A 13,420-nucleotide genomic window follows, 5' to 3' on the forward strand; every position below is an offset into this window, starting at 1 on the left:
CCCAACCCTATCATGATAAGCATATAGATCTAGAGCATATAGAGAAGGGACTCACCTAAATCACCGAGGATCTCTTCAAGTCTTACCACATCTCCTTCAGTTTGGTGCAGAATCACCTAATCTTCACCAACATGAGCTCATGAGTTGCTAGGTTTGGACTGGCGGCTAGAAGGGGAGAGTGATATGTTCCTCCTCCTTTTATCTAGCCCAAAGCTGACGCGGACGGCAGGCTGGGCGACGTGGAGGCCGGCGTGGATCAAAACCAGTTGGAATGGGCGTGGGGGGTTCACGTACCCGGTTTGTGTAATTCGGGGGGGGGGGGGGGGGGTCAGATACATGGTTTCGTAGTTGGAGGTTGATTTTTAGACTATACGAAGAGTTGAGGGGGGTAATGTGGACTTCTTTTCTTTTCTTTTCTACACGTACCAATTACCAAAGGAGTTGATTTTGCCGGTTATTTTTCTGAGTTGTTTTTACTCGGTTTTTATTGATGTTGTGTTATGTTTCATTTTTTTTTTGTTTCTTTACTTTTCAGCCGCACTAGAATTGAAGTGGACCACGGCGCATGGCAGTCCAGCTGGTCAGCACGAGCTTTTGACCTCACGCCTCCGGTGCTCCTGGGATGGTGTTAGCCTGTTAGGGTCCGGCCGGCAGGACGCTAACATCGCGCCGACGATTTTATTCCGAGGCGGCAACGCGTTGCGCATGGGCTTTCGCTGCTTCCGCGCATGGGCCGGCCCTCTCCGCACGGAACTTCGCTAGACGCTAATTGTGGGAGCGTGTTATGCGCTTTTGGACCCATTTTTCACTATAGCAACGTGGCATGCATGAAAAATCCAAAATTACTGATATCAGCACATGTGTAATACTTTTGAAGTAAACAAAAAAAAATCATAGCTACTAAACCAAGCATCAAAATTAAATTCGCCATCATATTTCTTGCAATAATCTCTTCAAAACAAGATCTCACATAGATACATTTAGATAAAATTTTATTAACGAATAATTATCTCATGATGATAGAACAATTGTTTTTATTGAGTACAACGATGTTCTAGGTCCATGATTAAATGTTTCGTCATCATAAAACAAATGTTCTAAGTTAAGGAGAATAATATTTAGATTTAGGATAAAAACAATATATGGTCATGTGAATGGTATTATAATATCATTAAAATAGATGAAAAATGAATGAGAAAATCTATAAAATATATAGAAATAATAAATAACTTAACATATCAAAAATAGGAAAAATTAATAAAGATAGAACAAGACATAAGGAAAATAAAAATAACAGAAAAAAGTCCACGTAAAAAGAGGAAAAATAAAGAGAAGATATTCCTATGTTGCCAAAAGAGTAAAGTTCATGGCCGGTCCTCAAACTTGTAGAGGTGTGTCATCCTAGTCTCTAAACTCAAAAGGTGTATCATTTGGGTACTTAAACTCTATTTGGGTCTCATATTTATCCAAACTGGTATGGATCCAAGCCCGAGTACCGAGATAACACTTGATTGCTTGAAATAGAAGATTAGCAGGGGTTATATACAAAATCGTGAAGACACAAAAATTACACAAATATTTATAAACTTCATGAGGGTTGTTTTGAAAACAGTCGTCTCCTTCCTTCACTCTGCAGCTGCTCGCTCGCCTGTGCGTGGCAGCGGCAGCGGCAACGAGTTGCTCGTGCGCCCTATGCGGCAGCGGCGGCGGCGGCTAAGCTATGGAAGGTCTCGTAGAGCTGGAGCTTGGATCAAGTGTTATCTCGGTTTTGTATATAACCTATGCTAATCTTCTATTTCAAGCAATCAAGTGTTACACGGGCTTGGATTCATACCCGTTTGGATGAATATAGACCCAAATAGAGTTTAAGGACCGAAATGACACACTTTTTGAGTTTAGGGACCAGGATGACACACCCACACAAGTTCGAGGACCGGCCATGAATTTTACTCTTGCCAAAATAACACCCATGTTTGCCTTGCCTTATAAGATTATTGGTGCATCTGAACCATACTCTAGACATTGACTGAAATTGGGAATTTTTGCTTGTTTGAGGCATATATGGCATATTACATATATAACCATATTATATGGCACATTGCAGGTGTTTTTTAGAAGTAGATGTTTGACACAATTTAATGCTATTTCTTTTACCTTTTAGACATATGAGGCACAGGTCAGATTCTTGCTGAAACGATTTGAAGAGTGAATGATAATCATGCCATAAAATACAACACACCAGTCCAAATTTACAGCATACAATGGCATATGGGGTAAAAGGACACAGGACAGTAACAATTCATCAAGGTAAAGTACATATAGAGCAAGATACAATCAAACATGTAGCATTGGGTCACCAATTGTAACAGAAAGTCTTCCCTCGAGCTGCTTTCCATTCCAGAATTGACATTCAAGCATGCAGTGCAGTCAAAGAGCAACGGGGACAGCTGGTCTTACTCTAGGCATCAGTTTAATTTGTTTCCAAGATGGGGCAATTTGTGTTTGCTGCAATTGCTTGTTGCATCCTTTTGATGTTGAAGGTAACTGTAAGTTTGACCACTTTGAGGCTCAGAAGTTGCTCACTTCCAGTAAGATACTGTGCGACCCAGTGGAAATTCAATCTAGCTTCTTGAGCTTAGGAGTGGATTTATCGCCAAAGTTGATGACAGTCACACCTGAGCACTCAATGACAAGGAATTTGAGACATTGAAATTCATCTATGCCAGGGTAACCTTGGTTAGTTCCCTGAGCTTTTCAACCCTTGCTGGGAATCCACTTACCAGGCCACTGATTTATTGTGTATGAAGGTACTTTGGTGGTATGAGTTATGGCTATTCCTAAGTGGTCGTTTGATAGTTTCGCAATCTTAAGAAATCCCACATGCTACCAAGTATTGATGTTATGGGATAAGAGCCTTTATCAATCCTCAATGCTGCACTGAACAAGACAATAGGGATGTGTAGAATGCACACCACTTACTTTATCAACTAACTAAGTAACGATGAAACGACCGGACAACAGAAACATGGGAAAACACTGAACGAACAGGCGTAAGAGTTGTGATCCTTGTACTAGCATGTCGTACTATTAACATTAATAGCACATGCAACATTGGACAGGTCCATTGAAACGAGAGAATGCTCATGGTCGGGACTCATTTTCTTGATTTCTTCAAACCTACATTTCATCACGTCATCATTACTTTGAGTCTGGTAGATGAACTGGAATGATCCTGAAGTGGCCTTTGTGTGACGTTCTCAGGAGTTGATTTCTCATCTTGCAGAGGAGAATTCTCTGCAGCATCAATATCCATTGGATCAATGGTGCCCATAAGTTCAACATTGAGCCTGTTCGGATGATCCCTAGCTGCTTGTTGCCATTGATCCAGTTTTATAGTTTGATCAGGATGAAGTGTAACTTCCTTAAGGGATTTCAGGTGTGCAATATTGATGCCAGAAGGATCATTTAGACCTTCAAAAAGCAGCTGAAGTGCGACAAGCTTTGATAGAGCGCCCTCATTGATTACCAGGATATTATTGGTCGGATGTTGAAGGACAAGGCACAGGCGCAGCAGCTTCGGGAATGCCCTTGCTTCTATGAAGAATTCTTCAATCTGGTCTGCAATCAGCTTGAGATATTGCAAGTAGCATAATTTGCTCACTGTAGCCAGGATATCTGCTGTCAGGGTGCTTGTTGAAAGGCACAACTCACGGAGACCACTCAATAATGAAACAAACGGAGGCAATGCCGTCCCTAACATGCCATGCAATTTCAGTGAGCTAAGATAGCAGGGGCCTTTCAAAGAATGGAAGTCCAAAGAGGAAACCTTAAAATGAAGTGACATGGAGCGGTCATCCTGGTTAGTCTGCTCCTCCTCATCGTTATCTTGGATGTACTTTTGAACAGTCTCCACAAGATGAACTGTGCCATTGCTGCCGGAAATAGACTCACACCATGCTTTGATCTTGCGCAGATTGTTCATATGACTCAGTAGCTGCAGAAATCCTTCACTTTCACCAACGATAAATCCTGCCAATGTCTGCAAGTTGCTTTTCCCTGATGATAAAAACTGTTCTGCCTTACTCATTTGTTTGGCTTTACCAGTGAGCCTAAATTTTCCAAGCAGATGGACGAGAAAGGGAAGCGACATGACGTCTATGGGCAGTGTTCTGACATTTGTTCTCCTTATGTCGAGTGTCTGCAAAAATTCCAGATTTGCAATCTCTATTGGAAGTTTTGTAATTGTTCCTCCCAGGCTAAGGTACTTCAGCAGCAGCAAGTTGCCAATTCCTCTGAGTTTTTCTTCACTCAAATTGTTGCATTCTTCAAGATCTAAAACACGTAGTAGCTGATAGTTCCCAAAATCCACCAAAGTTTCATCTGCCTCGTTGAAGATCGTCAGCGAACGGACAAGTGATACATTACCTAAACTCACATGGGCTGTACCACCACGATGGAGACAGAGCCGACGGACACATTTAGGTCGCCCCCCCTGATCACAGAGCAACTTTACTATGCCGTCACAACATAGGGTAATGAAATCTTGAGAGACGGACTTGCGTCTAATCCACTCGAGCATTATTCCACAAGTTCTGCATGTCTTCACCTTTTCATTGTAGCTCACATCAATGGGCCTGGTGATATTCCGGTCTATGAATTCCTGAAAATTCATCACTGCGAGGTCTTGTGTTTCTACAAGGCCTTCAGCTAACCAACGCCTTAACAACCTCTTCTTCCTGATTGGATGCTCACTTGGGAACAAACCCAAATATAGCAAACATGCTTTGAGCTCATGTCCATGTAGGCTTGCATAGTTCTTTGCTAGCACCCCTTGCATTCTTGCCAAGGTATCTTTGTCCGTCTCCAAATAGTAGCCTAGCCTGTTGCACACATCTTTACAGCTTGTTCCATTTGGCACACACTTTTTGGACATGAACTGTGCTATGCTAACTAGGGCAAGTGGTAGACCATCACATTTCTTCAAAATCTGTGCTTGCTCGAGTTCAACTTTTGGCCCTTTCCTCTTGAACAGTTGTGCTGAATGTTTCTTACCAAGTCCTCTCATTTTGTAGATATAGCGGTCTTCAGAGCTGCAGGCATAAGCTATTGACTGAATAGGCGTTGTCACTATTATTCTGCAACTGAGACCCTTGTTATCAGGGAAGGCTGATCCTATAGTACTCCAGAGTTCAGTCCTCATGTCATCAATCACAATAAGGTACCTAACAGGAAAATTAATGACAATGCACAGTTACCAAACTGCTTTAAGGCCAGCGTAACCAATGGGGTTCTCTTACTGCAGGATAATTAACCGGCTCAACATTATTACATGACAGCATTAAACGATGGCATCAATTGGGTGTAATCATTTGAGGTATTGTATTTTTTAGTTTGTTCAATGCTAACTAAAATTTATTTCTAATAATGTACTGGGAAGAGAGCAATTGATGCCTGATCTGAGAGAATTTTCTCAAAAATTAGTATGATTCTGTACCCTCTTATCTTGCAAGTATCCTTCAAGTTTTGAGCTTAGGAGCTTGACGTTGCTGGTACCCAGTGGTTCATTCACTTCATTGTGAAGACCAAGACTTGAGTGAACGGATAACAGAACAGCCTTGGCATCCTTCTCCTGTGCATCAATCCAAGCCTTCGGACTGAACTGGTTAGCAGCATCGTTTTCATACACCTGCTCAGCAAGAACGGTCTTGCCTACCCCATTGAACCCAACGATGGAGATAACCTTCCTCCTCCGTTCAACCTCGTCATCTTCCAGGAGCTCCAAGAGCTCCTCTTGCGGCACGTCGATTCCGACGAGGTCGGCCTTCTTGGTGTGCGGATCATACGCAGGCGCTGGCGGCTCAACCGGAGTAGACCACTGGGAGTCGGATGTGTACGTACCTCCGTATGCGCTCGTATGGTTCCTTGACTTTGTCCCGGAGCTTCCGGATCTCGTCGGCGACCTGCGAGCTGGCGAGTACCATGGTGGCCCGACGGATGGACGATGCTTGCTGCTTGTAGGTCAGACGATACACGTAGCGGTCTATGCAGTCCTCAATCTCATAGGCCAGTTGACGCAGCTCCTGGATCCACTGAGTTCGAGCTGAGCTAAGATGCTCTCCCCTGGAGATCTGGTCATCAATAGTTCTAGCAATCATCTCAAGCTCATGCTGCAGGAATTCGACATTACCCTTGACGCTCTTGTGCAGCTTGTACTTCTCACTTGAGAGAGAAAACAGCCTTGGCACAATAATTTTGATGAATCCACTCACCAGGGCAGTCTCCATCTCTCTTACCGGCGTGCAGGCCGATTGATCATGGAGTCAAGTCTCTCCCCCTTTGTGCTGGTTTCTCCTATGTGCTGGTTGATTTGGGAAGGGAAGAGGTAGTAGGTGAAGTGGCAAGACAACATGTAATGCGGGCTTCTCACTAGAGGGCTGGGTCTATGTGCTTGGCTTCAATGATTAAGAGCTGGACAAAAAACTCTACCTCTTTAGCTCAGCTTGTTCTGTGTTTTTTAAATGAGCCTAGCAAAATGTTCTCGAGCATCTCCAGTGATGGGAACGGTTTCCTGATCTTCCGTCAGACGGAGGTAGCTATCGATTCGGTGGAGATACGACACATCAATCTGGCTTTAGATCAAAAGACTCCAACCTTGCAACCTTAACACGATGTCTCCTCTAGTTATCAACCGCATCACAATCCATTTGACCTCGCTGAGGAGGCTAATCCCTGTATGCGAATTGAAGAACATAAGCAAGAACTCGAAAGAACGCAATTCAATTGAAGTGATAATTACTTATGTATGATTAAGCACTAGAATATGGGGTTTCACAAACCGATAAACACTGACTATTTGAAGACAGATTGATATAAAGCAAAATCCAAAACGTAACGTGAGTAGCGGTGGCTCAATATAAAGTCTTTGGGGGAAGTGCATAACCCCTGGACACGCCCCCTAATGGCCTCTAAGGTGATACATAACACAATAGATTAAAAGACGGTGTCACAACACCTTGGTAGATTTTGGAGGCTGACTTGTTTCGACGATCTCCGTTGACTCCTGTGGAATTTTGACACAGACCAACGCCATTGGATAGGTTATCTTCTTAGATTTCCGTGCACAGTTAGGCGTCGAAAACCATCCTTAGCATTGATACCTTGCTAGAAACGAGTGAAGTTATATACCACGCAGATCAACAATGTAAACATGGTTCTAGTTAGCACTTGCAAGCTAAGTCTAGAGCTCTAGATACCAACTAAACATTTCATCACTCAAGTCTTAGTTCCAGCAAACATTGCACACAAGCATGATACCACATGATAAAACTACTATGCATATGCAAGCAAGAAAACGTAATGCACAACCAAATGCATCAAACATGTATTCATGAGCTTGCTCTCCCTATTTGTGTGCTTCTCCTTGTTCAAGAATTTTGATCCCCTTCTATTTTTCAATCTTACTTGTATTTGTGATCCTAGTTGTTATCTCAATTGATCAATAGCTTCACCTAAGTCCATGTCCATGTCGAACTCTCCCTTTGTTCATGTGCAGTTTCTCCCCCTTGCATATATATTTGTACCAATTTCTCTCCCTTTGTCATTAATTACCACAAAAAGGTTGCATCAAAGCTTCGAGAAGGTTGACACTACTTGAATCTTGTATTTTTTATGGACACCACCTATATGATGTATGTCTTGACACCACTTGATAACATGTAGGTGAGGGAAGTCTTCTCTTCATTTGGAGATCACTTAAAGTTGAGGACCACTTGTGGTTACCACCCATTGACATCATTTGATAGAATGATCTAGACATCAGTTGTGGAGGCATACCACTTGATGATAATCCAGATTCCACTGATAAATCTTGATGGTGATGTGGATACCACTTGTTGGATTTTGCATTTGTAATCTTCCTTCTTGAACTCTTTTTATCTTCATGAGCTTCTCAATTTTGACTTGAACCAATTGATTTGCCTAAGCTTCTAGGTTTGGTTTGAACCCTCCCTAAGCTTCTTTACATGCCATTAGCAATTATCTTATTGAGGTTGTACTTTTCACTTGATTGCAATCCAATATAGATCAAGTACTTGTGTTCACTAGCTCATGAACAAACTCATATACTACCACTAGATCAATCAACCATTCAAGCAGTAGTGGTATAGTATGAATATAAACTTTTCATTTGTTATGCATGATCCTATTAAGCTTGTACTATATGCACTAACCGCATACTAGCAAGGGATGAAATGATCATGCATATTTGAATTATAGCTTTGATTTCTTAGAGAAGAGAAAAGTCATTAGATTTCAATGCATTTCTCCAATAGCAATATGAAGTCCAATTAGTAGCTTGGTGAAGACCAATCAACAAAGATATAATCCATTCTTCACACATATGAATTGAAAACCACTTATGATCAAGTGTTTCTCTTATTGTGGTTGGCTTGCTTCATTTCTTTTCAATACCACTTGTTAAGAGAACCAATTCTAGATACCAATTGATAATTTCCACTTTGTGAGTTCTCAATGTTTGCTTTTATTTGGGGTGCTTTGCTTGCTCTTTGATCAATCCTTTGATGCTTCATCTTGACACCATTAATGTCCTTCTAGATCACCACTTCACTAACCTCATGGGCACAATGCACTCGCGGACAGTCCAAAAGTACCCTCGGACTGTTCCAATAATTCGCTCCCTACATTCTTGAGGCTCCACTTTCTAGAAGGTGTTCACACGGACAATCCGCTTGTTCAGGCGAACAGTCTGGTAAACACACATTTAGTATCTAAAGTAGTCTTTCACCTAGACTGTTTTCACTATTTAGCCACACAAACCGTGTTCGTGCAGATAGTCCGGCAGCTCATCCGAACAGTCCGACATGACACTGATAGGACCTAATCAATTGCACTATAACATAAATGTTGTATATATTACTAGCCCATATGTTATACATTATTGCAAGCTTGACATCTACATTGATCAACATCATTGTACTAATTCGCATCATGCATCTATAGGTGAGGAATCAAACGAAGAAGTTTCACCTAAGGAGATTCCCCGTGACCGACGTCGTTACCAAGCAGCCCCAAACCAAGAACTAGGGCAGGCAACTAAGCATTCTAACTCTTTTTTTTTGCAAATTGTATAATGTGAACAAATGTTAAGTACATGCATGCTATGTTACAATATGACTAGTTACCTAACAAGTACCTAGTTGAGCTCTCATCCCTTGTGATTGATCCGCTACCTTGTATTATTGATTGTTTACTTTCATTTTCACATAATCAATGCTTAGTTTGTTTAGACGATAGAAGTTGAGAAGGTGATGGGTTTCTGATCGCCCGCGTACGTAGGGCTTATTTGTCCACCAAGCAACATGAGATGGAGTAATGATCTAAAACTCGACCAAGATAACGAGAATGGAATCAAGGGCTAGCGAGGGATTGGGCCATCGTAAGATGGGAGATGTCTTGAATGGTGTTGCTCGCTGGACCAATTAAGATCAACCATTCAAGGGACCATGACGCCTAAGAGAGGGGGGGGGGGTGAATTAGGCAACTTAAAACTACTTCTAAAACTATGGCCACTAAACTAGATGTGCAACTAAGGTTTTGCCAGGTGTGTTTGCTGTCCCTACCGTAAAAGAGTTGTGCACCCTAGGTTCCAAACCTATCAACTAGCCTATCAAACTAAGCTATGAAAGTAAGCACGCAACCAATGTTATAATATAAATGTAGAAGGTAAAAGGGTGATAGAGATGCAAATTTCCATGCGTGACTTCGGTATTGTTACCGAGGTATCGAGAAACTTGCGCTTCCCCTAGTCCTCGTTGGAGTCCCTCACAAGGATGCCCTCGCAAGAGCCAAGCTCCTAGTTAGGTAACTTCGTGGATAGCCCTCGGTCCTTCTCTATGAGCAAGTGGGTCTCCAAGATGGCCTCTCCAAGACCGCTCCCTGCCGTCTTCACTATCGAGCTTAGCCAAACTACCGCGAACCTCGTTCCCTCTAGTACACAATGGCGGCCACACCACATACATGGTTGGTGTGGTCTCGCAAGACTACAAGGCCCTCCGATGTACAAACATGGTGCGTGCAAGCCCCTAATAGCAAGAGGTATGGAAACCTCACTAATACTAGATCTAAACCTATAGCAAGCACATTTAGAGGTGGTCTAACTAGCCTAAGCGCTTTGCAAAAGCACCTAAACTAATCACCATATGTATCACTAAGCACTATGAAAATGGAGAGCTCTAAAAATAGTGTAGCAACACCTTGGTATAGTTTCCCAACTCCTCCACACTTGTATTAGCCAGTTTGGGGGGTATATATAGCCCCACCCTCCAATATGGCCATTGGGCCCTTGCTGCCCTCTAGCAGACCCAGCGGTCCCACCATGAGCCATGGCAGTTTGACTGTGAGGCAGCCAATGGTCGACTGCCTCCTCCAACGGTCACCAGCTCGCTTTTTGGTCCTACTTGTTGGTTAGTGTCGCCTGGTGGTCCAATCGTGGGGTGCACCAAAGGTCACCCCGATGCCTCCAATAGTCGTTTTCAGTTGGGGCCCATCTGTTATTTCCTTGCTCTTGGAGGTCCCACCAGTGGACCTCACGGTCCCATCGTGAGACGATGATGAACAGTATGTGTGTCTGATCCGATGCCCCTACTCCACATGCATTGGTATAATCCGATGTTGTCGGTCCCACCGTGAGACAAGGGAGAGCCTGTCCTTCTCCTTTCTTTGTGCCATTTTGTTCGTTCATCGCTCCAGGCTTCTTTCCTTTGTGCCAAGAACTTGTTCCTTTATTTGTGAGTCTTCAACAAAGCTCCTAGGGTCTTCTTGAGGTGTTGTTATCTCCGCATTGGTCCAAGTTCACTTTGCATCCTGTTGAACTACAACACATATACTAGCACACGATATTAGTCCAATTGGTCATGTTGATCATCAAGCACCAAAATGCAAACTTAATGGCCCATAGGGTCCATTTTCCTTACAACCATGTATTCCTGATAGACATGAACATACTTGTACAAACCACTTGTCATGTATGGGTGTGGCAAGCCAAGTACTTCGTTGCAACCAATTTTTCCTATGGATTCGGTGCAAGGAGTAGTGCGGGGTAGCTAGACTAAGCTAGTACCTTGGCTCAAGTTCAAACTATTCGTGGGTGTCCTTGGCCAAACTTGGGAAAGGTTGAGACATCGAGGTATCCCTTTATGTACCGATGGGTTAATGTGTACTCCTATGTAGAGTTTTGAATTTATACTATAAGTTCGATGCTTCTAAATATGGACTAGTGAAGAGAAAAGGACTCGTGGAAGATCGAGGTCCACCTTTCTAATTGCTTCAAGTGCATCAACCATGCTATGCTTGTTTAGTTGATAAGGTCCTTTTATTTATGTATAAAATGCTTTTATGCAAAATCAATCGCATTCCTTGGTACTAACCAAATGCATAATCCTTGTTATTATATGGGTAAGTCCTGTTGAGTACAACTGAGTACTCACGTTGTCATTGTTTAAGCTTTGCAGGTACCTCAGCCCTCACGTATGGTTTTTTCTACGCTCTTGAGTCTGCCGAGGATCAAGAGTGGTAGATGATCCACTTGCAACATAGAGTCCGTGGTGTTGGCACCCCCATGGGCTTGTATCAAAAACAGATATTGTGTTGTTTAAAAGACTTCCGCTATGTACTCTATGTGTTGGTGTGATGGACTAAATTTGGACAATGTGTTGTAATTTGTAAACTTAACTACTCTTTTAATGTTGTGTTGAACTTGATGTGAGTTGTAATAATTCTTTAGGTTAGCTTACTATATGGGTAGTGTATCGGGATAAATTAAATGGTTGAGTTTATTATGTAACTATTTATAGTTAATGGAAGACTATTTATTAATTTGGTAATCTACTCAAGAGGCGATCTTGGTAATAAGCACCTCCGAAAACCGGGCCGGTAAATCTAAAGATTGATGAAGTCAGCACCTCGCTATCGACAGAAACACTACCTATCACACAATGCTTTTAAATTCTTGAGTAAATACCATGTTATTGATTGGAACATCACGTATCACTGAAAGTACAATGCTTTTAAATCCTCAAATAAACATCTCGCTGCCGATGGTAAACGTTGGCTAGCACTAATAACACAACGCTTAGTGTTGATACATACCCTTAAGACAGAGGTGGGCGAGCAACCACCCCTTAAAATAGTTTTTGTGGACCTCTCGAGAAACAACACAACATAAACCACGTCATGAAAAACACCTAATTAAACCACGCAATGCTGTCAAGTGCCATAAGAGATAAGGGGCAGCTCAGTTGAAGGCGATCTTATACATTAATTTGTATATCATTGATGAAACTGTTCTTTCATGTAAATGCAACATGGTATGATTGAGCGGGGTTAGGTGGTTTGGATCTACCAATAATCTAATTGGGTATGTTTAGGACAAGATAATTATATATTGAAGAAACTGTTCTTTATGCACATGCAACATGAATGATTGAGCGGGGTTAGGTGGTCTGGATCTACGAATAATCTAATTGGGTACAGTGCCCGTCCTAGGATTTTGAAGGCCTCTTGAGAACTCGTCGTGATGGCCTCTCTAAAATCTTATGATATGTAGGCGCTAATTTTACTTGTAAAGCGAAAATAATCTAATAATATATTTTTAATCTAACACCTAAATTAGACTATATGAGTACACAATACTAGAAGTCTGGAATACTATATAAACAATTAATTTGGATTAAAAAATAAACAAGGAAAAAATACCTAGGGCCTGGACATGAACTGAAACAACTGATCGGCGATCGCAATTCGCAAGAAGGCAAGAACCAAGATGTTGTCGTCGCAGAGCCTTGTCTGGTCGCCGCCGTCGTGCACTGTGTCCGTGTCTCCGGCAGTCCAGCTCTCCGCGGCAGCGCAGCTCGCCAGTCGAGCGTGTGCGTCGCGCGCGTCGTGAACTCGTGAGTCGCGATCAGAGTGTGCGGCGTGGCTCTCCTCGTCTCCTCTCTGCCTGGAAAAAGAAAGTCCGACGTTGTCTTCTTGGGCCACCTGGCTAGTTCTCAGACTCTCTTCTGTCTTCTCATTAGTTTGCTGATGATGTCTAATAGATTATAGGGCTTGGGGGTTTGTATACCTGAGCTTGGGCCCCTCCCCCACCCCGTCGCACCCCATGCCCTCCCCCTAGGGCTGGCACTGAGATTTGGGTATGTATAGGACAACAATATTTGGTCAAATGCTAAAACCTACAAACAACAATAACTTTTGAATCTTTTTGTTTGGAAACATACAATGTATATTGGTATATTTGCACTGAAAAATATTCGTGGAATCTCATAGGTTTAGAGAATTTTAAGAACAAATTTGTACTGGAAGATACTAGTGGTAAAAAAATAGGTATTGAAGAGTGCGACAAATA

At 42.4% G+C, this 13,420-nt stretch overlaps 2 protein-coding genes across 2 annotated transcripts; both read right to left on the bottom strand.

Annotated features, from left to right (window-relative positions):
• Positions 1–2,521: 2,521 nt before the first annotated feature.
• On the bottom strand, positions 2,522–6,383 carry LOC136471552 (disease resistance protein RGA4-like). Its single transcript, XM_066469290.1, has 3 exons — positions 6,188–6,383; positions 5,495–6,120; positions 2,522–5,222 (listed from the first exon to the last, which is right to left on the bottom strand). Exon 3 carries the CDS (start codon positions 5,198–5,200, stop codon positions 3,188–3,190), a length of 2,013 nt encoding a protein of 670 aa, XP_066325387.1. The 5' UTR covers positions 5,201–5,222; positions 5,495–6,120; positions 6,188–6,383; the 3' UTR covers positions 2,522–3,187.
• LOC136468844 (disease resistance protein RGA4-like) lies at positions 5,471–6,284 on the bottom strand. Its single transcript, XM_066467260.1, has 2 exons — positions 5,928–6,284; positions 5,471–5,821 (listed from the first exon to the last, which is right to left on the bottom strand). The coding sequence occupies exons 1-2, from the start codon at positions 6,282–6,284 to the stop codon at positions 5,471–5,473; spliced, it is 708 nt and encodes a 235-aa protein (XP_066323357.1).
• Positions 6,384–13,420: the final 7,037 nt, after the last annotated feature.

The sequence above is a fragment of the Miscanthus floridulus genome, chromosome 8 (assembly GCF_019320115.1).
Source record: "Miscanthus floridulus cultivar M001 chromosome 8, ASM1932011v1, whole genome shotgun sequence".
Classification (NCBI taxonomy): Eukaryota; Viridiplantae; Streptophyta; class Magnoliopsida; order Poales; family Poaceae; genus Miscanthus; species Miscanthus floridulus.

Coding starts and splice junctions, on each gene's coding strand:
- LOC136471552 (XM_066469290.1), bottom strand. CDS start 5,200: ATGAGGACTGAACTCTGGAGTACTATAGGATCAGCCTTCCCTGATAAC.
- LOC136468844 (XM_066467260.1), bottom strand. CDS start 6,284: ATGGAGACTGCCCTGGTGAGTGGATTCATCAAAATTATTGTGCCAAGG. Junction 5,822..5,927: donor TCCGGAAGCTCCGGGACAAA/GTCAAGGAACCA, acceptor CACACCAAGAAG/GCCGACCTCGTCGGAATCGA.